We start from the raw sequence: 26,874 nt of genomic DNA on the forward strand, positions 1-26,874 counted from the left end.
CGCTACTTTCTAATGACCGCCAAGCGTTAAGATTACACAGCCAGGTGTACACAGCCGATACACACGAATAATGAGCCATTTGGCTTTCCATAATTGTCCACATCATCAGTGTCAGTTTCTGATCAAAACACTGCAGTCGTCTGTAGATTTCATGTTGATGGACATCTTGTTAACCCAACAGTGACAGGACAATGCAGTCTCCACGGAGCGTACGTCCACACTTTCCCATAAGAGGGAAAACAATTTGATTCTTTCTGGTGATCGACTCTACTGAATCACTTAAACGATTCACGTAAAAAAGAACCGATTCTGTACACGTATCCGGTAACGTACCAGATAAAATGACCGACGATTCGAATTAGACGAATTAGATCTTTACAAAAAACATTTCCACACACCGTAAATATTAGTCGATTTATTTTATGGTATTTTATAACCATAAAATATTTTAGCTTTAAATACACCAAAAATAGGTTGGGGGGGGGAAAAAAAAAAAAAAAAGGAGATCCGTTTATATTCTCTGAAGTTCTCGAGCATACTGTGTTTTATTTTGTTACGTTTACACAGAAACATTCTTACGTGTCAGTCAGTCCGGTGCAAAATTCCAACCTCACATGCTTAACAGGGATTTGACGAAAATAACACCACACACACACACACACACACACACACACACACACACAAAGAAGACGTATGCTGTATATGATATAATAAATACACAAGTATTTACCTTATGGTAATGGTTATAAATAAAAACTCATATCTTTAGTAACATTCCTGAACAAGTGTTCGTCGTTGAGTTAAAAGGAGAGGCATTTCAAAACAAAAGAATGGAAACGTACAACACTTGTCTAACTCGGTTAGAAATAAAAAGAGACTTTGAGAAATTTGTGATGAAGTAAAACTTTTACGGAACACGAAGAAAGAAAGAAAGAAAGAAAGAAAAAAAAAAAGAGTCAAAAACGGATATAAAAAGTAAAAGTCGTCAAGATTCGTTAATAAGTTAGTGAGTTTTCAAGTAACAAAATGTGCAAGTGTTTTTCCTATCTCTTTCACACGTGTGAAATTTCAGATGAAAAATAAAAAGCGCTAGTGCGGAACGTTTAACAGAAAGGATTAACACCGAAAACCACGCGCTACGGAAAGATTAAAAGCGCTTCCGTAAGTGACGGCGCTTTCTCTCGCTGTTACGAATGAGAATGCTGTACGGATTCGGGTTGAGGTCAGAGGTCACTGGAGAGACGAAAGCCGCGAGGCGAAAACTGACTGGAGGTCGAAGGTCACGGGTGATTGGCAGCCGGAGTCAGGGTGGAAGGGAACATGAGGACTCTTGCGTGCATGAAGGACAGATCGGGGAGGAGAGCGATCACGTGGGCCGCCTCCTGGCTTATCTCTCCGTCTCGCTCGGGCTGCCTGTGAAAACATAAAAGCATGCACACAAGGGGAGGAACAGCAGGAGATATTCAGGGTATGATCGTAATAAAAATGTCAAATAATAATAATACATTTTTTTAAAAAAATCACAGTTTTCTCTACATCTGCTTATAGGATTATAGCCTGGGTTCACGTTAGAGCTGAATCTGTCTACACTGAAAATCAGCTATTATTATTTAAAAACAACAACAACAACAAGAACGTATTATCGGTACAATTACTTGGTTTGTTTGGTTGACCTTCCTTTAGGATTGGTCCAATAAATCAGTACGGCTTCTCATGTGGGGTCAATAATACAAACTTGCGTAATTTTAAAGAGAAATACTGTCCCGTCGTTTATATTAAGGATATTGAACACGTCTTTTTCCTTGGTTTTAAATTCTTCAAAATACAAAAACTTTCTGTTCATTTCCAACACGTTAGGTGGCACCAAAAAAAAAAAAAAAAAATCGGTTAAAAAGGGGAAAATCTGTTTGAGGAGCGTAAAGCGCCGCTGCATCGTTCTCTTTAGGTAGACATGAAACGAGGGCTAAATTTCACTGGAGCACTATCGGCATTGTGGGAAATGTATAAAACCATTAACCGAACCAAAAGCAGACTACGATCTCAGCGAAAGATGTCGGAACCACTTTAGTTATAAAGATTAATACTGTACGCACGTCGTTCATGGTGGAGATTTCCATGAAGATCATATGTTGAGGTGTGTGTGAGAGAGTGTGTGAGAGAAGACACACCTGGTTACAGTGCTATTCTTTTCAACGGTCTCCATCAGTCTGGCGAAGGCGTCGGTTACATTACTGCCAGAGTTATTGCTCTCTAGTTTAGCAGTGGTCAGCTCATACAGCTCTGGATCCACTCCTACAGTACATACACACATATGTATTTACACTTTATAATAGTATTCACACACACACACACACACACACGTATTTAAGGTCATGTGAAAAAATAAGTACACCCCATGGAAATAGGTAGGTTTTTTTAAAAAATACATATTTAGACAAACATTTGATCCGCTTTGAAACATTAATAAAAGGTGATTGTCAAATGACACATAAAATTGACATTTTGTAGTAATTTTCACAATTTAAATGAACAAAAAAACAGATCAGTCACATGGAAAAAGTAAGTACACCCCTACATTTATCACACCTTCAAATCCATACACTTAGAATCAGGTGTTGAAGATTGTGTGCCAGTGATTAGAACCTGCTTAGGGAGTGCAGGTGGAACCTGTCTTATTTATACCCCTCTCATATCTAGTGCCTGGAGTTCCCTTTGTTATTGAGGTGTGTGGTGTCATCGTGCCAAGATCTAAAGAGTTCTATAAGGACTTCGGGGGAAAAAAAGGGTCATGGATGCCTAGGAGTCTGGCGAGGGATTTAAAAAGATCTCCAAATGATTTGAAATCCATCATTCCACTGTACGGAAAATCATCTACAAATTCAGCCTGAGAGCAGAACGTCTGAAGCAAAAAGAAGAACCCTAAAATTTAAATCACAGGGTCTGTTAGTAAGTCTTGCAACTGTTGGTGTCAGAGTGCATGCTTCTACAATCAGAAAGAGATTGCGCAAATTTGACCTGCAGGGAGGCATGTCAGGAAAAATCCTTTGCAGGACTACAGTTTGCCAATGAGCGTATAGGTAAAGCCCAGGCCTTTTAGAGTAATGTGCTCTGGAGAGATGAATCAAAGATAGAGTTGTTTGGTCACAGTAACAGCAGACATATTTGGCGCTGACCAAAGACAGCTTTTCAGGAGAAGCACCTCATACCAACTGTGAAGCACGGTGGTGGAAATGTTATGGTTTGGGGTCGTTTCACTGCCTCAGGGACTGGACAGTTTGCATTCAACATCATATCAGAGAGAGTGCTTGAAGGTAACGTGAAGCCATCTGTCTGAAAGTTGAGGTTGAACAGAAAGTGGAGCTTTCAACAGGATAATGATCCTAAGCACACGAGTAAATCCACCAAGGAACGGCTCAAAAAGAAGAAACGTAGGGTTATGAACTGGCCTAGTCAAAGCCTGGATTTGAATCCTATTGAAATGTTTGGGGGGGATTTGAAACGGGCAAAACATGCAAGAAAAACCCTCAAACATCTTGCAACTGAAAGAATATTGCATGGAAGAGTGGCCAAAAATTCCAGCAAGCCTGGTGGACAATTACGCAAAACGCCTTCAGGGAGTTATTTCTGCTAAAGCAGGCAATACTAACTTCTGAGCCCAAGGGTGTACTTACTTTTTCCACAGACGACTATAACATCGTGATATTTCTGTTGAATAAATGATTGAAAAAGCTCATTTTCCTCGTGGTTTTGTTCCAGTATATCAACTTGTTGATTATGCTCGCTCGTCCAAATATGTCAACAACAAAAAAAAAGCCGCCAATTTCCATGGGGTGTACTTATTTTTTCACATGACTGTACACACAGTGTATATCAGTGCCTACGGAAACAGCCCTAATCCACAGACACTTGCACAATTTAAGCAGAGCTTTCAACGCAGCACTGAGATTAGCACACACGAGACACGGGACGACACCCGCAGTTTAACACGCCTTCATGAACACAACACAAGCACTCTGCACTCAACTGAAAGAAAAGGGCGTAATGACTAAACCACTAGGAATAATTAAGAATGCCGAAGGCATTTTCAGGAAGTGCGTTTAGTATACGAATAAACTATTTTTTCCTTAAGCAAATTTAAAAAAAAATTCACACAGAGGTATTTTCCCATAATTCGACGCAAACCTATGCTTCTTTTAACATCCTTATTGTCCGCTAAAGACACGAAAATGCTACGATTTGGTTTAAACTGATGATAAAGTATAAAGTCAGCTCCTTTATCTAAGCTAAGTAAGCAGATTAGCTAAGAGTCTGTATTGTTTGCACATACATGCGGTGTCCCAATTCGCCTGCTTATACTACGCACTAAAATGATGCACTCTTGTGGGAAAAAAAGAGTACCATGACTAACGGAAGAGAACGCTGTTGCCTAGTTACGCACACCGTCACCGTAAACAAACTCCTCATTGCGTTTCAGCTTCTCTTCATTCGTTATCCCTTATAACATTAATACGATATCACTGAATCTACCATTCCTGTGATTTATTTTATTCCAGGTTTTTATTATATACACCTCTCTAAAATACGCATCACCGACCTTACTCTCGTCCGCCATGTTTGCAGGTTCGACAAAGCAAACCGTCACAAATCTCCTCCTCCTTCACGCAAGGTGTTGTGGGCGATATTAGCTGAAAAAGTGTCCACGGATCCACGCTTGGAAAATCTACCGGGAAATACTAGACCATCCGGGTACCTCATTTCAGCACGCTACGATCTGGGACACGCTAATTCTAATCTCGGATACTATTTAGGACGAATTGGGACGCAGCAAATATTTACTCACACTGTGTCAAACGATTTTGGAGAAAGAACCGGCAATTAATGAACCGTCGTTTTTTTTTTTTTGAAAGGTCTGGCTCCTAAAATCTAGAGCAGAGGAAGCCAGGAAGGCTTGAAAAACATCAGCAAAAACTTAAAAAGGGAATTCCTTCTAAACTACCACAAGTGAAAGAAAGAGTAGAAAGCAGGAAATGAAAGAAGGATTCTCAGCAAGCCAATCACAGCACTTTAACTAAGGATGCAAGGATTATGTGTACGTATGCGTATGAACGCATGCTATACCACAGCGCCGTCGAATTCTCAAATCTCATTGGTCCGAAGACGTTAATTCGTTTTCCATAAGAGCGGCTCTGACGTTAGCGTAGCTGCTAATCGCAGGTTTATATCAAACGCACTCGTTTCCAATACGTTATTGTTTCTATACCCAACAACTTACACAAGGACTTCCGCTATCATTCAAGTCAATTTTACTTACATCGCACTTTTAACAACAGACGTTGTCACAAAGCAGAAAAAAACAAGATGATCTGAAATAAACGTAAATTTCTAAATTTATTCCTGTTGAGAAAGCTAGAGGCGATGGTGGTGAGGAAAAACTCCCTGAGACGACATGAGGAAGAAACCTTGAGAGGATCCAGACTCAAAAGGGAACCCGTCCTCATCTGGGTGACACCGGATAGTGCGATTATGAATCATTAATCTTCTATGAGTGTATACTTATAGAGTCACGCAGCGCGAATCAGTCTGTTCAGGATTTGGTGGATTTGTTTTGCGATTGTCGCGGCCAAAAATGCTTGATCTTGCTGCTGCTTTTTCACAATTTGTGATGCTATGTGCGGAGTTTTCTGTGCTTTGTTTTTTTTTCTTGAATGGGAGAAATTGCAATCGCACAAAATTGTTTGTTGGCAAACGAGACCTTTTAGCTGTACTCATGTTTGACCCACGTGACTCGAAGAGGGCTTTGGCTGAATGCGCGTTGAGACGACGTGACGTGACGCGTCTTGGCCCGAATCTGAGGAAATTCTGCGTTCATTTACAAAAACGGTGATCTCCTACGGATATTTTATTTATCGAGAGTTAGCGTGATTTTTTGCGTTAATTTCTGCGATCGCAAAATCCTGGAGGGACTGTCCAAGTGTGTTGAAAGGAACTTGAATAGGAGCATGAGACTCGGTTCTGATTTAATTAGACTCAATTAGTCACCTTTACGTTATCGCTTGCTCAGTGATTGAGACTATAACGTAAGACATGAACTTTTTTCTCACATGTTCCACAACATTAGTTAATAGTAAGTGCAAATGGATTAAAAAGTATTGTTCTTTAATAAATAAAAGTACTAATTGCTGTGGTATAAGAGGAATAAAGCACTTTGGGACTTGAAGAAAGAAAATAACGGATTCATATCGGAGCTCTGCTTTGTGTCTATTTCAGATTTTCTGATCGTGTTATAGAGTCATACCGGTATATCATCACACCCTTAGTATATACACACAAGTAAATGTCATGTCAGTGTGTGTTTCTCAGGACTGTTCCGGTCCTCTAACCTGGCATCGGCGTATCAGTGTCACTGTCTGAGCTACAGTCCTCCACTGGCCCAAAGAAATCAAGGTTGAGATGTGTGACTGCGCCCCCTGGTGCTGCGGTGCGTAATGGCAGCACACACGGAGGCAAGTGAGGGTTAAAAAGAGGTTAATGCTTCCAAACACACACACACACACACACACACATGCACAAACACATGCACACACACATACACACCTGCTCAGAGTGTTGAAAAAAGCTATATAAAGTATACAAATTTACAGAAATTAATGAATCGGTTTTAATTTTTAGAAAAATCATAGCTTCAGTTTGATCATCTACAAAGAGGAAAGTACTGATCAACTTCCAGTAAGTGCAAAAAAAAAAAAAAGAAAAGAAGAAAAGCTGAATTTTTAGATGCAGATTTAGATTTTACATAGAAGATTGAGACTGAAATTTTAAAGTGTTTAGAAAAAGAAAAGTTTTTAACCCCCATTTTTAAGCACCGACTGTTTGTTAATGCCAATGCTGTAAATATGAAAGTTTCTTGACACATTTAAAGATTTCTCATTGAGATTCTTCATCAGGCTGAATAAAGAGAAGTGATGAAAAGTGCAGCAGAGAGATTTCAACAGGACAGGAAAGACAGTCAAGACAGGAAAGAACAGAATAGAAAGAATGTAAGGAAATATGATGCGCAATATAAACCTTTTTATTTAATTTATTTTACAAGGGTTGTCCAAGAGTTTTCCATTTAGAATTAGAATTTCGAACCTGAGAAATAAAGAGTCCAAAATCAAAAGTGCATCAGAAATCAAATCACAGTTGTTCATCTTTTATCAAGAAGAATTGATTGACGAGCAAGAGATGAAGGAAATGAAACAAGAAGACAGAACAGATCAGACACACAGGTAAAGAAATTAAAAGATATAAATAGACATCTTTTTTTTTTTTTTAACTCTAAATAGTGTTACATCTGAAGGTCTTTGCCGCTATTGTGGTAATATACTGAATGTCTGAAAGATATAATAGAATTACACAGAAAAATATAGACAAGGAGGGAAAAAAAAAAAAAAAAAAAAAAAAAAAATTCATCTAACCCCTGAAACTGAAATATTAACCAGGCCATCTTTTTCCATAAAATTTCTACTATTTTACTTCAACATTCATTGTGTTTAATTGGATTTGGGAACCACAAAGGCAGGAATTAGCATTCATTAGCATGGGACACATGGGTAACTCCACAAGCGCATTTTAATGCAATACACCAATCATAAGTGCGGTGGTTCCAATACGTCCACTTGCCTTCATCACTTCCCTTTAAAGAATCACAGTTACTGATATATTTAACATTAAATATCGTTCCAGTACTTGATCGGTTTAAATTCGATTGATTAGTGTTCGGATAGCAGACAGGTCGACACAACGTGAGCTGGAAGTTCAGGGGTGGACAAATCAGCATCCCAGGTGCCTTATACTGTTATAACTCTCCTGATTACTACTTTAAACATATCGACGTTAGATAAAGACGCCAGCCAGAGTCGTATATCTTTCTCATGTCGTGTGACGACAGAACGGCATTATCCAACGACCTGCCGACGTTTTGCAGAAACTTTGTTAAAATAGGAGAACGATCATATCCTCGTTACATACCCTTACGTCTTTATTAATGCCCTTGACTAGCTGACTAGCTCATATTACGTTATTAGATTTTCCAGTGTGCAGGCAACCAAAACATGGGACCGGGCAGCACATCAGAGCGTTCACGTTCACGTTCCCAATGGGCTAGCGTAATGGATTTCTGATCTGTCTACCCCTGACTAACCTAGCAATCAGTGCTAATTGATAAAATTATACTTTTAAAACAGGTTTACACTCTGGTAGTGTCATTACCCTGTCGGTTAGTTAGCAAACCAATGGGATTGCTTGTAGTTTGAAGGAAACCGCTCAAATCAGCATGGAATCTCATGATCTAGGGCAAGATTGTTTTAAAAAAAAAAAAAAAAAAAAAATTCAATTTCACTGCACACCGCTCTCCTTGTGCTATAAGTGTCACAAGCGAATGTCGGCTTTTTGAGAGAACAAGGCCGGTGGCAACAATTCCACTTTGTTGATCGTGATGAAAATCTTATGGACGCCATGAGAAGTTGATTCTCTCTGTAAACGCCAAAAACTCTTGATATCAGTCGAGTTTCAGAATTTGACATGGCCCACTAGGACAAAGTCAGAGTTTCATATATTATCTGCATTTTGTTGTGACAGTTTGGTGCGTTTTCCTTTAACGTTTTAGCACCTGCGCAGTGAAACGGCTTCGTTTGCACCGAACCCGTCCTGAGACTCGGTGGCGTACGACTGGAATACGTTGGTACCGGAATACGACTGGAATACGTCGGTACCTATTGCATATTGACCAAATGAGGTAGTGCATCTCAGGGTGCAGCATAACAACAAGAGTGATTACAGCAAAGAGATAAAAGGTAGAAGAAGTCAGACAGAAGTAGGACAAAAGGCTTGTTACGTGTCCTCTATGCAGCACAGAGGACTATGGCACCTTGTTTTAAGGCAGTCCAGTTTATTCACTAGAGCTGAGAGGGAAACGAGTAAAGGAACAGACAGAGAATCGTGTCGAAACTCAGCGGTGTGAGAAAATGATGATCTGCATCCGAATCAGCGAGAAATGGTGTATCGGGATGGAGAAGAAAGAAGAAGCACAAGTATAATAAAGGAGAAAAGGAAAGCGGAGGAAGGAAGTTGTAATCAGGAGTAAGATTTCTGTCGAGAGTGACGGGTGGTTTTGCGTTGCGTTACAGAGAAAGAAGCTCGGCGCTGAGACGTACCGTCGTCTTCGAGGCTTAACGAGGACACCACCTGCTGGAGACACACACACACACACACACACACGTGCGCGTTTTAACATTTGAATCATTAATGTCAATTAAATAAAGAAAGAATACAAGCTCAACATTATATGTCGTGTGCTCCAAGTCTCTATATCTGCCTTTACACGTTAGATACTGACGAAAGGACGAGAGGAGAAGGACCGGAGTGGTTCAAACCGACAGGAAGGGGTACGGTAACGCAAATAATCACTCTTTAGAACCACGGTGAGCAGAAAAGCATCTCAGAGCACAGGACATGGCGAATTTTGAGGTAAATGGGCTACAATGGCAGAAGACCACATCGGGTTCCCAGTCCTGTCAGCCAAGAACAGGAATCTGAGGCTACAGAGGGCATGATTCCACCAAAACTGGATAGATGAAGATTTGAAAAAGACTAGTTGAGGATGAGCTCGTGTGCAATGTGGCCACAGATTCCTGTCAGTTTGAACCAGTCTGGCCATTCTCCTCTGATCTCTCTAATCAACAAGGTGTGTGAGGAGTTCAGCAGTTACTCATTCAGTTACAAAATTCACATTTTGCCTCATTCTCTTGTTTGATGTGAACATTACCCGAAGCTCTTGACCTGTATCTGCACGAGTTCATACACTGCACTGCTGCCACATGATTGGCTGCCACATGATTGGATAATTGCATGAATGAGTATACTATGTACTCGTGTGTATTTTTATATATATATATATATATATATATATATATATATATATATATATATATATATATATATATATATATAATGTGTGTGTGTGTGTGTGTTAGTTACACTCCTGTCCACCACGGCTGCGATTAAATTGTATGACTCTTTCCGCCGTACCTGAGCGCACAGTGCGGATCTTCCCTGACCAGGTGAGGATGCAGAAAAGATGGAGGAATGTTTCACAGGCTCTTTGGTAGGTTCAAGCATTCCCTAAATGAGAGAAAGGGAGTGAGAACTGTGTTTTTTTTTTTTTATAACCATTTTAATGACTAATCTGTATAATAGTCTACAGAAAACACATCTTAATTCCTTTTATTATGTTTAACAGAGTTATTATTCACGTAATTCTCTTAAATGAATGATATACTGCTGTACACTTGGATGAACCATTTCCCAACCTAGACGTTATTAAACCATGACCAGGGTAAAATGTTGAAAATAAAAGGCATGAATAAATGAATGAATGAATGAATGAATGAATGAATAAAGATTTCCATGTGGCATTGTGGCACAATTAGCTATGAACTGGCTTCGGAATGAACTCACCAGACCAGCAGCGAACATGGGTACGATGACGGGCTGCTTTTTCTGACCAGTAAACAACTGCAAAATAGATAAACAAATAAACAGGGCTTTTTGGATCTTACAGTATTTAAACTACAAAATTACTGAGCAAAACATGTTACAGTTTAAAAACAAACAAACAAAACAAACAAATGATTACACCGTATTTCACATAGTATGTGTAGAAATTTAAAATTGTATTCTACAATACATACAATGTTGTAGATTCCCAGGCAGTCCAGCAGAATCCTGTTGCTGTGTGAGCCGACCCATTGCACTTTGAGGCCGTGGGCGCTGTGGATGTCCAACAGGTGGCGCCACATGGCTACAGACTCCCTGAGACAACATGGGCGAGAAAGAGGAATCGAGTTTTCTAATTCTAATTACGACATGGTCACCAACGTGGTATTAATATTTCACATATTATTGCCTACAATAGGAATTAAGAGTGTTGCAATCCATCAGAATGTATAAAAGTCACTTTTGGCTGAACGTGGGTATGACACCTGATCTCCGCATGGTCCTGGGGCTCCAGCAGGGCCTGGAGGGTCAGCAGGTCCGAGTCGTCTGGAGCCGTCTCTGAAGGGAAAGCGCTTTCGAAAAGATGCTGCAGTTTGTGACTCAACCCACACTGACGGAGAACGAGAAATGTAGAGAAGGACATGATTTTAATTTCTCAGCTTCTTTCCAACTCTGGTGTGATGTGGAGGTAGACGTACTGATAATAATTAAACTTTAATCTGGGCCCAGACCGTGGAGTTATCGGTGTTGTAAAACATCTAAAACGTCACCCAAAGCTTGTTTTCAACTCATACATTATTCTGTGGTGACAATAATACAGTGCAATGGCAATTTTTCCAATTACTTCTATCAAAAACGGCAATAATCGGAAAGGTTTTAAAGGTTTATAATAACTTTTAAATCAAAAGTTTAAAAGGGTTAAAAAAAAAATAAAAAAAAAGCGTGTGTAACCCCAACAATTTCCCCAACATACCAACACATTGTCAGTCTGGAGGCTATCAGTAGAGGGCGCTGTTGCAGTACTATTTTGCTGTTCCTCATCAAACGCTGCCCACGACTCTTGCTGTACCTCACACTCCTCGTGCTGCCCAAACTCTGCCCAACTTTCACCAGTAGTGCCTGCCATGCCACCAAACGGAGCCGAACTAAAATCTGCAAAGCTATCGCTTGGGGGGAGTCCTGAACACATCATTTCCTGATCATTATTGTCGTCGTCATCATCTTTATCATCTGCAGTCAGCTCCTCTTCCTCCTTCAAGTCCTTCAGGGTGTCTGTATCTGCGAACTCGTCGTTCGACGAGCAATCCGATAATGCAGTCACAAAGTCAGCAAATCCCTCCTGACTCGTGGATTCGGTCTGGCTGACGTCTGGAAAACCCTGAGTGGCATCCCGGAAGTCTCCAAAGTCCTCATCCGACTCCACTGAAGACCCAACTACAATTCTCTTAACGTCCCTTATAACTGGATCTGCCTCCGGATTAGGGACTATCATAACTGTTGGGTCAACCACAGGCAAACACACTTGCTCAAAATCTTCTTCCAGTTCCACTCTTCCAGGAACCGCAAGGGGTTCTTTAACCACTGGGCTTCCTGGGGTCTCGTTAACCTCCACGTTAACCTCTTCCGCCTCAACGTTTTCCTTAAGCTGTGCATCAGACATTGGAGTCTTCTCCACAACTTGTTCCAACGATGTATCAACAATGTTTCCAAGATTTTCAGAGCCACTCTGAATCTCTATTTCGCAAAAGGACGCACCAGAAGGCCCACAAAGACCAGAGAGTGCATCTTCATCCATTTTTTCCTTGCTGCTTTGATCTCCAGCTGCTAGACTGAAATCAAGTTCCTGGGATTCAGATACCTCCTCTCCTGCCAGAGCACCCCCATCCTCAGACTCCTCCCTCAGGGAGATGTTATCCTCCAATAACTGCTGAGAATCAGCAACTGCTCTAGAAGCTTTGTTAGTTTCTGTACTGGAATCCTCTGCTCTAGATGCTAACACAGATACCGTGCTGTCGGCGCTAATTACTGTAAGCCGCGCCGGCTTTTTAATGGTGCAAATTGTGATGGGTCCATTACTGAGGCAGTGTCCCACTTGATCTGTGTTTGGGTCGTCACTGTGCTCATCTTTGCCGTCCAATTTGAAATCCTGAAGCTCATAGCTGCTATGCTTCCCTGTCACAGAGACCATAGATTGCTCCTCATGGGAGTCGGAGAATAAAGGGCCATTGATGAGAACTTTAGATGCCTCCACTTTTCCATTCCCGTAGTCCACAGCAACATCGGTCTTGTGTATCAGCGACTCAGGATTTGGTGCCTCCTGGTCTTTCGTCTCTTCAACTGCCAAGTCTTTTCCTGGCTGACTGACACTCTGTGTGAACGTGTTGTATAGATCAGGAGGCGAGGTATTGGTCTCGTACGACTGATCGAACGCGTTGGGCGTGTCGTACTCCGAGAAGCTGAAACCAGATGACACGTTGCAGCAGTAACCTCCGAACTCACCAAAGTCGTCTTCGTCTTCCTCCTCTCCGTCCTCATCCAGTGGAGGGGGGGAGGAGGAGTACATGCGGACGACGTCGGGCTCCATGATCCTCTAGCGCCACCTAGAGGACGCATAAACCTAAAAAGAGGAAAACGAAGAAACAGATTCTGAGCCTGGATTGAATGCTGCAACCAGATCTTTGCTGCAATTATTACTCTTAAGCTAACAAGTATTATGATATATTACATCAGTCCTATTCTACGAAACAGAGACATGGTGGACCACAGTCTCAACGCCCAAAAAGCTCCAGACCTTCATCAACACCTGTATAACCAACCCACTGTTTGTACCAACCAATCCACTACTTGGATTTCTCATTAATAGGACATTGAACACTGCTGGAAAATGGTGAACGAACAAAGAAGCCCTTGTTTTGTTTGGTTTTTTTAGGCGCTAACAGCAAAACCTGACCATTATACCTTGTGCTTAAGCTAGCAAATGTCCATCAGTGTGGCACACAACAGTATGTAAGCGTGCTTAGGAGAAGTCTCTCCTGAATCGAATGAATTAAGCGGAAGTTACTCTTCCAGAGCAGGAAGCATGGGCTTGATGAAGTGTAAATGTTTATTTCAGCTCACAGAACATGTGGTGTTTGATGAGAAAGACCTTTATCACTGTATTTCTTATCCGATGGAGAGGCTAGAAATCACCGCTATTTCGTCTTTTACTATTAATCCGAGGTTCTGCATTTTTTCAACTAGGACGAATCCCAACCAAGGACTACGTTTTTACGCAAAAGTCGACTCACGTCACCTCGAAGTTGGATGAAAAGGCAAATTAAAACATGGCGGTGATGGATCGATAGTGACTACTAGTTGAAAGGTTGTCCGTTTGCATCCTGGTACCGCCAAGCTGTTAACGTTGGGCCCTTGAGCAAGGCCCTAATTCCTAAACCGCCTAGCTCTATTGTAAGTCACTCTGGATAAAAGCATCTCCCAAATGAGTAAATATAAATAACGGATAAGCTATAACTAAGTTATTATTAACTAATGTGGGGTGTAAAATGACGTTTGCAGAATTTATACATCTTATATATTAAACATTAGTTATACTAATTTACTATTTTATTTGTTATCATTTCCCCCCCATTTTTCCACAGCCAATCACGAGCATCTATGAGCTCACGTATGCAGAAATGTTGCCTTGCCTGTGATGCAGCAAGAGCAGCACTCTGAAAACCATATCGTTCTCAAAGGAAGAACATGTTCGCCCTGTTAGAAGCTACTCTACGATAAAGGAGAGCTGGCTGATGGGTAGGAAGTGGCCGAAACCAAATTCGGCCCTTCCCTGGAGTGTCAACGGTCTTTAATCAGCCAGATCAGAGACAGCCTATTAATTATTTACCTGCTGAGGTGGCCATCTTAGGTTATGACTCTAGTGAGGAGATTGTGCTTCGCCAGGTGTCACGTAGAGTAGAGGACCGGCGAACATTGTTGTACTGTAATACATGTAAATGATGCATGATCATACAGTAGGATAAAATATTTAAACCACCGTGATACGCTTTAGAAAGCTAGTCAGGTCTCGTTCTGATATATGGAAATAAAAACGATTTCCAGAGATTTCCAGTCACGGTGATATTTCGGTTGGTAATAACGGTGATAATTTGACTGATTTGAGGGCGGTTGATAAGAATCACACACACACACACACGGTTAGAAAGAGTAAACTGATCTCAGGTAAATCGATCTGTCTCTTTGTCTTCACAGATGCTGAAATTCAATCCGCAGATCCAGCTGACTGCAGCACAAACCCGCCTCTTTTGCTCCCACTAAATATATCTGATTTACAAGTCTAGTGTCAAATCAAGTGTATTGTTATCCTGTCAATGCACACAGAAAGAAAATGTACCTACCACGATCTAATCAAATCCCGACGGGTGTGTATCGTTATACCTGAAAGGACTGCAAAGCTCATGATTTAAAGGAGGTTAGAGAGAGTTATAAAAGCAAACGAGAACGAGTTATTAAACCTGATGTACATCACATTCAGAACGGGAGACGCAAACTTTTCTTCTTCAAAAAAACAAACGTCGTTAGCGCATTAATATCTTTGTGTGTAATTTTTTTTAACAGTACGTTTTAATTCAAAGTCTGTGCTAGTGCTCGCTACGCATCTAAAATGTGAACGCGCAAATTTTGTTTGGTCTTCGACGAATATTCGAAGTTGGACTTTTAATTCGACAGCCCGAAAGGCCCGTTCACACCAAAGATGGTGCTATAACGATAATGATAAAGTTCTAAAAATCGTTCTTAATATAAAATAATAGCAGAGTCCGCATCACAACTATAACCTTAATGGCACAGAGAAACTATATCGTCAGAATCGCTTCCAGAACGATTTTTTCCCCGGCTAATGAACGATAAAAACATTGACAGCCAATCAGAATCCAGCCTACTTTAAAGAGCTCGAGCATTTAAAGCAGCAGAGGATATAACTGCAGCGCATGCTTTGGACGAAATCGTGTGTTGGTGTGGACACTGATATAGTTATCATTATAGTTATGTTTATAGTTATCGTTCTTGGTGTGTTCTAAAATGTTAGTGACGTTCATTCTTATGTAAACAAACACGCATGTAAACACAATGGGAAATATCGAGGTCAGTAAAAATGATCAAGGTCATGTCCATATATCGTAGGATAAGTCGATCATGTGGTGCATAAGATCTTGCAGATACAGGTCAAGAGCTTTGGTTAAGGTTCGATTGAAACATTAGAATGGGAAGGTGATCTCAGTGACTGATCATGGCATTGTTGTTGGGCTGGTCTGTACGCAAAGACCATAAATCTCTCACGGCCTGGTGGTGGAAGTGTAACGGTGTGGGGAATATTTTCTCGCCACACGCCGTGTGCCAATCCAGCATCGTTTGAAGGCCGTAAATGTAAATGTAAATTCGAATGCCACAGCATATCTGAGTATTTCTGCTAAACGCACGCATCACTTTATGGCCACGTCATCTAAAAACTGCTTCCACGAACATGACGGTGGGTTTGGTGTACTTCAGCGGCCTTCCCAGTCATCAGATCTGAATTTAGTAGAGCACCTTTGGGATCTGGATGAACGGGAGATCGCAGCCTGGATGTGCGGCCGCCCAAATCTGCACCAATTATACTGTATGATGCAATCATGGGCCATATCAAGATGAGCCATATCAGCATGGGCCACATCAATGTGGGCCACATCAACATGGACCAGAATCTCTAAGGCATTATTTCTTACACATTGTGGAATCCTTGCCATGAAGCATGGAAACTGTTCTACACGGCAAAGACGGCGCAATCCAGTATTAGTACGGAGTTCTTAAAAAAATGTAAAAGTAAACTGTATTAAAGTACGAACGATATGTAGGGTATACAGTAATGTCACAAATACTGAATGCTAGACCTGTATTAACCTTACAGGTGTTTAATGATGTTGCAACACCTGATACACTCGTACTTACACCACACATACTACTGCTGTACTGAGAATAATCCACACATATGTACACACACATATACATTATATATATATATATGTATGTGTATATATATATATATATATATATATATATATATATATATATATATATATATATACACACACACATTATATATGTATATACACACACACACACACACACACACACACACACACATATATATATATATATATATATATATATATATAAAAATACCCTAGATGGTGCTCTCCACTATGCTTTCTGATCTAAAACTCCCACAATACTGCGCAGAATAAGGCTTACTTGCGCAAATACCAATAGTCTCGCATGTTTACAAAACACTGCCTTAAAGTCTGCACCCGTATTAAGACAAATCCCGCCTCCTGAGCCAGGATTGGCTGGTTCCACCGCGCTTCGTGCGCTTCTATTGGATACTATTTCCAACTCACGCGCATTCTCCGACAGAGCTCTGAAATATTAGCCAATCCAAGCGAGGATGCGGAATACGGATGGGATAAAAAAGAAAAAAAAAGAAGAAATAGTCAGGTAGCTAATTTGCTAATTCGTCACAATCCAGAAACGCAAAATAGCAACAATTGTTTTGACACATATTAATATCAAACATCAAGCTGCCCTGCGCCAAGTTAATCAATTAACCGTCAAGTTAAATAAATAAACTGTTTTGTTAATCTGCAGCTACCATGCTAGCTATCCAGCTAGCTCTCCAACGTTAACGTCACCTGTCAATATTATAAACATGAGAAACGTTAATAGCGAAGAGCTTCACGCGCAGACACTCTTACCTTCATTTAGCTGCTAGAGACAGTGATGACATTTTGACCAAATTAGCTGAATAAGGCGTAGGCATCCACTTTGTTCCTTATAGCAGTCCGTAATTAGTGAGTAAAGTTCATTTCTGTACACCTCTGAAATAGGTCTCTTTTCCCAGCATGCCATAGTCCAACAGTCTTTCGCTGCTAATGGGAAATTATGGGTCCCGCTGATGTTAGCATAGGTCATACGTCAACACGTCCGCCATATTGGAAGGGACTAGACACAACGGTATTTTAATTTATGTCTATGGAGAGGTTCGAGTCTAAGCTGATAAATCGTATAACTTGCTTCATGTTCAATCGATTTTCAGGCGATTTATTTTGTTATCGACGTCTTATATATCGTAGATGACGTTAACATAATTATAGCTAATATTCAGATTAGGCCAATTGCTGAAAACTTCAAACAAAGTTGTAGGATGTAGGATAAATGTTCAGTTAGACATTAATAAGTAAGATACAACCTGCAATTTATGACCATTTTGTGTATCTTTTGTTCTTTTCATATTCAATTAAGAACCAAATATCAGAAAAAAATGTCTTGTTATTTTATTATTCATTTACAAATCCAAAATGAAAAAACAAAAAAAAAAATAACCTTGTTTTTTATACGTTTTTTTAATTTATTTTTTTTATTTTTGTTTTGGATTTGTAAATGAATAATAAAATGACAAGCCATTTTTTCATTTTCTGATATTTGGTTCTTAAAGAGCAAGGGGTTTACTGACACATTCACATCCCCGTCTGTGTCCAGGTTGTCCAGTTTCCTTCCACCTTCCAAAACCGAGCTGATACATGGATTGCTAAATTTCCAGGTTGCCACACATATGATGAAATCTTTCCTAATTGTAAACGAAACTTTTTTTTTAACTAAAGAAAATTAAATCACAGATATTTTTTTATTCTTCTCCTGTTACATACATATTATCATTTGTGCACTCACAATAAATCCAGAAAATGATCATTACACATCTCATATTTCATATTTTTTAAACTAAAACGATTACAAAACATTACATTGTTGGGATTATTTCAGAATTGATAGAAAAAATAGATATGAATATTAAATCCTATGTGGCAAAATATGGTTAAATATACAGTATGAGAGGTATTTTGTACTTTCTACCCATGAATATGTTTCATACTTTTTGACTGATCTTCAACCTCTTTACTGTCTAACTCCTACTTTGAATCGTTCACAATCATGGATCTACCTCCATTTTTATTTTATCATCATCTTTGATCTCTTTTTCTTTCTCTTCCTCCTCCAGCTCTCTTTTCAATTCACTCACTTTCATCTTTGCTTCATAGAAGCGTTTCTCTTTGTCTTTAGGACTTTTGTACCGCCAGAGATCTATATTATCAAGTTGACAGGCCTCGAGGGCGTTTATAAGCCGTTTTCTGTCGATTTCTATTTTCTTACAATTAGGCAAGTGAAAGACTAAGCTAACCTGATCCCAGACATAAAACTGATGAGTATTTAGCCTTTGCACTTCTCCTGAATCAAACTGATACCAGTGGGTTTCACTAAAGGCTTGTGCATTCCAGATAATCCTCCCATCCTTGTAACGAACACACTCACTCGCTTCAAGAAGCGGGTATTCTGCAAAACGAGTGTTATCCTCAGGACTGTGAATCAGCACGGTGTACACAATCTCCTGTTTGTAGGTGATGGTCTCGTAAACTCTGAGAACCGGCTCTTCTCCTCCACAGTTCTGTTCCTTGTACCATTGCATCAGATCAGTGAGCGGAAATGTGAAGCGATGATTGCCGTAGCGGGATTTCTCTAGTTGGAACAGGGGTGATGTGGTGAACTTCTCCAAAAACGACTCTGGCTTTTTCAGCTCTTCTGCTTGGATTGAGAAATTTTTCTCCACATAGCGCATCTCTGCTGCTCTTATCTCCTCTTTGTTAATTTTTATGTCCCACCATGAGAAATCACTTACAGGAGGTCTGAACTGCTCAGACTTCAGTATCCCCATGAATCCGTACTCATCAGTAACATGGGCTACATCTGAAACCCAAAATTCAGCTGGAGCTGGATAGGGTGGGATGTACTTCATTAAGTACTTAAGCATGTAATCCTGTGGCCTCTGCCTGGGCATTTGCACTCTCAGTTCCTCTAAACTACAATGCTGCCCTGTTATGAAGCGCTCCCTTATTCCACGTGAATTTATTCTCTCGCGGATGGTAACCTACAAAGATATGCAACACTCACTGTAAAAATAGCTTATGTACACATGAACAATTCCTTTTCACATGTGACCTCATAGTATACATACTTAATACATTATGGGTGGGTTGCACCAATAAGGATTAAATTAAGCACAGTTTAGAGCTCCAAAGAGGTCCCCACCCGCCATTAGGAAACAACCAGTAGTGTAAAAGCGCAAGGCTATTAACAGCTGGAGCATGGGTGGTGTGGCTGGATTTCAGTCACTGCCATGTCTAATTGCAGGTTCAATTTTTTTTATTTAATCTAATCACAATTTCCTTGCTGAATCGGTACCTATTCAGCACCATCATAAAACTCAACAGGCTTGAGACAGTCCCTTACTTTTCTGTGAGGAACTCTTTCATTTCCTGCAATCCACCAAATAAGAGCTGCCATTTTGACAATTTAAACCTCCTCAATAGCAAGTTTAAATTTAATCATTAACTGAAATTTAAATCTGAGTTTAAAGTGATGGAGCAAAAAGTTAAACCAGGTTTATTGTGAAATCAAATCCAGGATTAAAGTGATGGTTTAAATGTAAGCTTGCTTATTTTTAAACAAGGTTTAAAGTTTGGTGCAACAGAATTATTAGATAAACCTTGATTTAATCTAGATTTAAGCTTAATCCTTATCGGTGCATCCCACCCTATTAGTAGTATATGGTTATTATATAGTATATAAAGTACATATAAAATAGTACATAAATTTAACAGCATACGAAGAAGTTAAATTGGTTGTTTTTATATTTTAGTTTCGTACCTTTTCATGTTGCTGTGGATTCGCGTTTGCCATTTTTCAGAGTGTGGATCAGACAGCCAATGAAATGACTCATGACTGTCATTCTTCCAACGCTGCCTTTATATCATGTGCTCCACCCCCTCCCAGATCTTACAGACATTCTGTGGAAATAGAAACTTATGGACTGTGGGGAAGTAGAGCTTGTCGAATGACGCAACAGGAGGCAGGAAATAGTGTACGCTCCGAGAGAGAGAGAGTTTTCTTTCAGTCTTAGTGCTTAAGCTAATTTCTTCCTTTCCTGAATAATACTTAAAGGCTTATTTAGCAGCTGCAAGGAGAATCTTAAATAAGTATCTATCCCTCTTTAATATTACTGGTGTAATGTAGCCCAGATATAAGGTAATACATAAGAGTACTTATTGTTTATTTATGGCATTTGGCAGACACCCTTATATAGAGCGACTTACTGTACATGTACCTCATTTATACTTTTGAGCAGATAAGGGTGGCAGCTTGGCAGTGCTGGGATTTGAACTCACGAACTTCCGATCAGTAGTCCAGTGTCTGATACCACAGTGGAATCTTATATCCCAACACATTCATCAGAACGGTTTGTACATCTTTCCAAAGTGAAATCAGTTTTTCACAACTCCAAACTCACGTGTGTGTGGTGTGCATTTAAGCAGCCACATTGTCTCCAGCATAGTTGTTGTGTTGTGTTTTATTTATTTATTTATTTATTTATTTATTTGGTGTAAAAAAAAATTGGAGTAAAAACTTTCCTCTTGAATTGTCTCTCAATCCTACTAAATTAATCAAGGTCACTACATTCTAAATTTCGCTCAGTGATGAGGAATCTACCCTTTCTTATCGTTTATTTCTTTATAATGCTTGAATTTGACCTATAAGAGCATTTTTATCTCAGAGAGAGGAATAGTTTGTATATATTGTAACATCATTTTGAGAGGTCTAGGTCAAAGGTCAAAAATATACATATTATTACTCTCTACGTACAGGTCAAAGGTCAAAGGGGTCATCATCATAAAATATATTTATGTTGGCATCATAAAAAATAGTTATGTTAAATCCGGTTCCCATGCATTCCAGACACACACACATGTTCTCATACATAGTATGGTCATGTGTATTCCACACACACACACACACACACACACACACACACAAATACACATCCAAACAAAAGTATGACACACACACACACACACACACACACGCGCGCGCATGCACAGACACACGCATGCATACGACCCTGTCTATACAAGCACACGCACAGACACCACATACAAGTTCTTTCCTTTCACATAGATTGTGAAACACTCCTGAGTTAGGCCTAGTCAATGGTTCAATTCCACACAGAAACAAACAGACACGCATACACAGACACCACACACGTAGCACACATGCATACGTTCCAGTCTACAAAAGTCGAGCACTCTGAGAGTCAGGCCTAGGTCAAAGGTCAACCCCGTAAAACCCCGTTCCGATGTATTCCACACACACACACAGACACAGAGACACACGCATGCATACAACCCTGTCTATAAAAGCACACACACTTCCAACCAAAAATATGACACACACAGACACACACACACATCCAAACAAACTATCACACACACACACACACACACACACACACACAACACACACACACACACATACATACATAAGGCTGGTGAAAAAATAAGCAAATGATTAATAATGAATTTCCGTACACATCCCACCAAAAATATGACACACACACACACAAACACAATTTCTTTTCACATTATTTAAAAGGAATTTAAGTGTTATGTACTTAATTACCATAATTATGAACACAAGTTGTTAAGTTGACAATCATTTTTAAAATGACGTTGCTCCATTTAGATTTTCTCCAGTAGAATGCAGCCTTTTAAACCAGGAGAAATGACTACCTTTAAGTTGTATAACAATAGTAACTAAAATCCAGTGTAATTTACACTACAAATATCACACCCAAAATCACTGCAGGTTTTATAGACATAAAAGCACGAATGAAATGAGAAATATAGACAAAAAAAAAAGAAACACTCTGCGCCTACTACTTTTATCCCTCTCATAGAACTATCCACAGTCCAAAGGCTGCTAATTCTGCTCAAAGAGCAAACTGACTACAATGGAGCTAGAAGGCTATATGTGTGAATGACAAAAGATTAAAAAATTAAATAAATAATGTATCAATACATGAAATTAGATTACACAATGTAGGTGACGTTTACACGAATAAGCAGAAATGTAATCATGCTTTTCTTTCCTATAGCACAAATGAAAAGCCCTCTCTAGATGAGCAGATTTGTCAAATGAAACTTTTTCATTCTTCTCCACTGCTACGGCAAGCTAAAGAGTAGATTTTCAAATTACACTGCTAAATATGACTAGCATTAGCTACGTGTAGTAGTGCAAAATAGTCCATCAACTGTATTAGCAGGTGTAGCCTATACACGAGTCCACTATTGGTCATATCACAATTAAGAATATGCCCCAAATTCATTGCTTTAGTAGAGTTTAATCCATCCATCCATCCATCTTATCTTATCCTTTTCAGGGTCACGGGGGACCTGGAGCATCGGGCACAAGGCAGGGTACACCCTGGACAGGGTGCTAATCCATCGCAGGGCACACTCACATACACACTCACACACCCATTCATACACTATGGACACTTTGGACATGCCAATCAGCCTACCATGCATGCCTTTGGACTGGCGGAGGAAACCCCCGGGGAGAACATGCACGGCATGCAAACTCCGCACACACAGGGCCACAGTGGGAATCGAACCCCCGACCCTGGAAACATCCTTTGTATGGTATTGGTTCAGTCTACAGGTCCTCTAACACAGTCTTAACTGTCTGAATTTGTCCAGACATGTTAAATGGGTAGGGGAGGGGACTTGACATTAGTGACTTGAAGGTATCAAGCCTTAATTTCGTTAAGCTACTACGTTCTTCTAGAACTCAATTAATAGATCTGGTATGGTAGCACTACTTGTATTGTTCTCTGCTTGATAGATCGCTTTGCTTGTATTCTCTCATTTGTAAGTCGCTTTGGATAAAAGCGTCTGTTAAATGAATAAATGTAAATGTAAATGTACTACAACTTAAATTTTGTTTTAAATCAATTAATGCAGAGATTTCAGTTTAAATTACACACAATATTAAGTTGATGTAATTATCAACATTATTATGTCAACACATCTCATCAAAACAATGTTTACAACTTTAAATATTTCATCTTTTTTTTTTTTTGCTGTCCCCTCAAATTTGCTGTCCCCCTCAAAATAACTCAACACACAGGTTTAGCCATTAATGTCTAAACCTCTGGCAACAAAAGTGAGTACACCCCTAAGTGAAAATGTCCAAATTGGGCCCAATTAGCCATTTTCCCTCCCCGGTGTCATGTGACTTGTTAGTGTTACAAGGTCTCAGGTGTGAATGGGGAGCAGGTGTGTTAAATTTGGTGTCATCGCTCTCACACTCCCTCATACTGGTCACTGGAAGTTCAACATGGCACCTCATGGCAAAGAACTCTCTGAGGATCTGAAAAAAAGAAATGTTGCTCTACATAAAGATGGCCTAGCCTATAAGAAGATTGCCAAGACTCTGACACTGAGCTGCAAGACCATACAGCGGTTTAACAGGACAGGTTCCACTCAGAACAGGCCTCGCCATGGTCCACCAAAGAAGTTGAGTGCACGTGCTCAGCGTCATATCCAGAGGTTGTGTTTGGGAAATAGACGTATGAGTGCTGCCAGCATTTCTGCAGAGGTTGAAGGGGTGGGGGGGTCAGCCTGTCAGTGCTCAGACCGTACGCCACACACTGTATCAAATTGGTCTGCATGGCTGTCGTCCCAGAGGGAAGCCTCTTCTAAAGATGATGCACAAGAAACCTGCAAACAGTTTGCTGTAGACAAGCAGACTAAGGAGATGGATTACTGGAACCATGTCCGGTGGTCTGATGAGACCAAGATAAACTTATTTGGTTCAGATGGTGTCAAGCGTGTGTGGCAGCAACCAGGTGAGGAGTACAAAGACAAGTGTGTCCTGCCTACAGTCAAGCATGGTGGTGGGAGTGTCATGGTCTGGGGCTGCATGAGTGCTGCCGGCACTGGGGAGCTACAGTTCATTGAGGGAACCATGAATGCCAACATTTACTGTGACATACTGAAGCAGAGCATAATCCTGGCATGTATTGCAGCATGATAATGACTCCAAACACACCTCCAAGACGACAACTGCCTTGCTAAAGAAGCTGAGGGTGAAGGTGATTGACTGGCCAAGCATGTCTCCAGACCTAAACCCTATTGAGCATCTGTGGGGTATACTCAAACGGAAGGTGGAGGAGCACAAGGTCTCTAACATCCACCAGCTCCGTGATGTCGTCATGGAGGAGTGCAAGAGGACTCCAGTGGCAACCTGTGAAGCTCTGGTGAACTCCATGCCCAAGAGGGTTAAGGCAGTGCTGGAAAATAATGGTGGCCACAAAAATATTGACACTTTGGGCCCAATTTGGACATTTTAACTTAGGGGTGTACTCACTTTTGTTGCCAGAGGTTTAGACATTAATGGCTGTGTGTTGAGTTATTTTGAGGGGACAGCAAATTTACAAGGTTACACAAGCTGTACACTCACTACATTACATTGTAGCAAAGTGTCATTTCTTCAGTGTTGTCACATTAAAAGTTATAATCAAATATTTACAAAAATGTGAGGGGTGTACTCACTTTTGTGAGATACTGTATAATATAGATCAGATCACCAGTATGTCTTTACCCTCTCCTGATCTGGAGTCAAAATGATTACTTTTTATTTCCTTGTATGGGTTTATGACAGTGAGCAGTCATATACACTATAAGCCAAAGGTATAGAAGCAGGCGAGTTATTTATAAAGGTTCCAAGATAATTGAACAGTTAAGGCATATTTCCAACAGAACAGAATATTAGACATTTAGTGTAAACTAGTGTGAAAAAAAAAAAAATCCTCTGAAATATTTCAGTGAAAATATTTTCCATATTAAATGCATTATATTATAAATGATAGTACAGTCTTTGCTGATCAGTTACCAACTCATACTTTGTGATAATTTGATTAGGAGCATCTGAAAATGACAAATAACTGTTGTTGCATTTAGGCATACAATAAAAGTTAATAAACAAATTAGGAAGAAATGACTTGTACACTACTGCTGCGGATATTAAGTCAAACCATTTTGTTCAAACTTGAGCATGATCCATAGAGTAGCAGAAACTTATGGCGCCTTATGAATACCATGTGAAGGATTAAGTTGACTAGTCACTTACAGTTATAAAGACATGTCCTTGTGCAGGCTTACCTTCGCAACAGCATTGCCCATTGCACGTCTTCTCCCATGTCAATGTATAAGAAAAGGCAAAAAGTAATATAAGATATATAAGAATATATTAATAAAATATAACACATTATAAGGAAGAAACATAATAAATATTATTTAACAAGGTCTGCCATTCAGCCCTCTTAAGTGTAAGAGCATTATCAGTATTATACGGCAGTTGGGACAGTAGTTAGCTTTCAGATGTCAGATGATAAACATCTTTTTGAGTCACAGTGCCAAACTACTGGCAGAATATTTGGATCCTTCTTTTTCAGCCTGAAGGACTGGCATTTATTTAATAGTATTGATTTTCCCGGGAATTCCGTATCCCAGTTTTTAGTCTTCTACCCGCTACTCTGTCATACAACTGATAGAGCTTGTAGAATTACTCCCTCTTACCTTCTCAGAAGGTGGAGTCTTCGTACCGCTGGGCTCGAGAACCCTTGAAGTCCTTTCTCTTTCACTGAAGAAGTTGGTAACAAAGGAATTTACTCTTGAAGTGAGGTATACGAATCGTCCCTTGAATGGACTTCGGTTTATTAAAGAACAAAAGGATTACAATTATCTTAACTCAGAATATAAAGAAAATAAAATAAAGAACAACCAGAGACTACGCAGAGTCTGATAATGGTTTTCTTTTAAGAAGAGAAATAAAGAATAACCGTAGACCACGCAGGGTCTGATAGTGGTTTTTCTTTCACAAGAAATTAACACGACAAAATCTTCACCCGAGGAAATGGCAACTATAGACTCGCCTTTCCTCAGTATATATACAGTTTTTTGATTGCGGTTTTGGGCACTAGGGTCTAAGCTATTGCTCAAAACCGCAATGCTTTCTCAAAGGCCCCCAGATGTGGTTTTGAGTGTTATCTCTGAAGTTACATGTAGAAAAACAGGAAGCATGCCCTTATTTGGGTTTTTAACAGAGAAACACAGAGGTTAGGAAATTGTGGTTTAGAGCGCTAGCTGTAAAAACAGGATGTGAAAAAAGGATGTACGTTTTACTTGGTTTTATTCCGATTTATCTCTAAGCGTTCTATCAATTTTTCTAATTCATCTATTTGTCTAGTAAAAGCAGAGGGTCTCGGTTCTTCAGTACAATCCTGTGCTACTTTTTTCATTTCTTCTGTTTACCTTTGCCCATATCTCTGATTTAGTTGCCTAATGCCTTCAGTTCTCC

The 26,874-nt window shown here is 39.9% G+C and overlaps 1 protein-coding gene and 1 long non-coding RNA gene across 11 annotated transcripts; one reads left to right on the forward strand and one right to left on the reverse strand.

The window, feature by feature from the left end:
- Window positions 1–526: 526 nt before the first annotated feature.
- On the reverse strand, window positions 527–26,358 carry aftphb (aftiphilin b). 7 transcript variants are annotated; one of them, XM_053632184.1, is made up of 14 exons: window positions 26,094–26,333; window positions 25,677–25,704; window positions 20,326–20,465; window positions 17,322–19,546; window positions 14,420–14,513; window positions 11,510–13,153; window positions 11,022–11,146; window positions 10,731–10,851; window positions 10,498–10,554; window positions 10,069–10,161; window positions 9,195–9,228; window positions 6,381–6,473; window positions 2,169–2,292; window positions 527–1,413 (listed from the first exon to the last, which is right to left on the reverse strand). In XM_053632184.1, exons 6-14 carry the CDS (start codon window positions 13,118–13,120, stop codon window positions 1,281–1,283), a joined length of 2,391 nt encoding a protein of 796 aa, XP_053488159.1. In that variant the 5' UTR covers window positions 13,121–13,153; window positions 14,420–14,513; window positions 17,322–19,546; window positions 20,326–20,465; window positions 25,677–25,704; window positions 26,094–26,333; the 3' UTR covers window positions 527–1,280. The 7 variants fall into 7 exon arrangements, with proteins under 7 accessions (XP_053488159.1, XP_053488157.1, XP_053488161.1 ...); XM_053632182.1 differs by lacking the exon at window positions 14,420–14,513 and having other exon boundaries at window positions 26,094–26,358; XM_053632186.1 differs by lacking the exon at window positions 14,420–14,513 and having other exon boundaries at window positions 9,195–9,225; window positions 26,094–26,332.
- LOC128612242 (uncharacterized) lies at window positions 4,452–22,905 on the forward strand. 4 transcript variants are annotated; one of them, XR_008386707.1, is made up of 7 exons: window positions 4,452–5,214; window positions 5,407–6,726; window positions 6,945–7,268; window positions 8,648–9,724; window positions 10,014–10,144; window positions 20,804–20,914; window positions 22,892–22,905. It is a non-coding gene; the product is annotated as an uncharacterized LOC128612242 (long non-coding RNA). The 4 variants fall into 4 exon arrangements; XR_008386709.1 differs by lacking the exons at window positions 20,804–20,914; window positions 22,892–22,905 and adding an exon at window positions 10,741–10,854; XR_008386710.1 differs by lacking the exons at window positions 20,804–20,914; window positions 22,892–22,905 and having other exon boundaries at window positions 6,945–7,037; window positions 7,202–7,268; window positions 10,014–10,134.
- Window positions 26,359–26,874: the final 516 nt, after the last annotated feature.

Source organism: Ictalurus furcatus, chromosome 9, assembly GCF_023375685.1.
Source record: "Ictalurus furcatus strain D&B chromosome 9, Billie_1.0, whole genome shotgun sequence".
In the NCBI taxonomy this organism is placed as follows: Eukaryota; Metazoa; Chordata; class Actinopteri; order Siluriformes; family Ictaluridae; genus Ictalurus; species Ictalurus furcatus.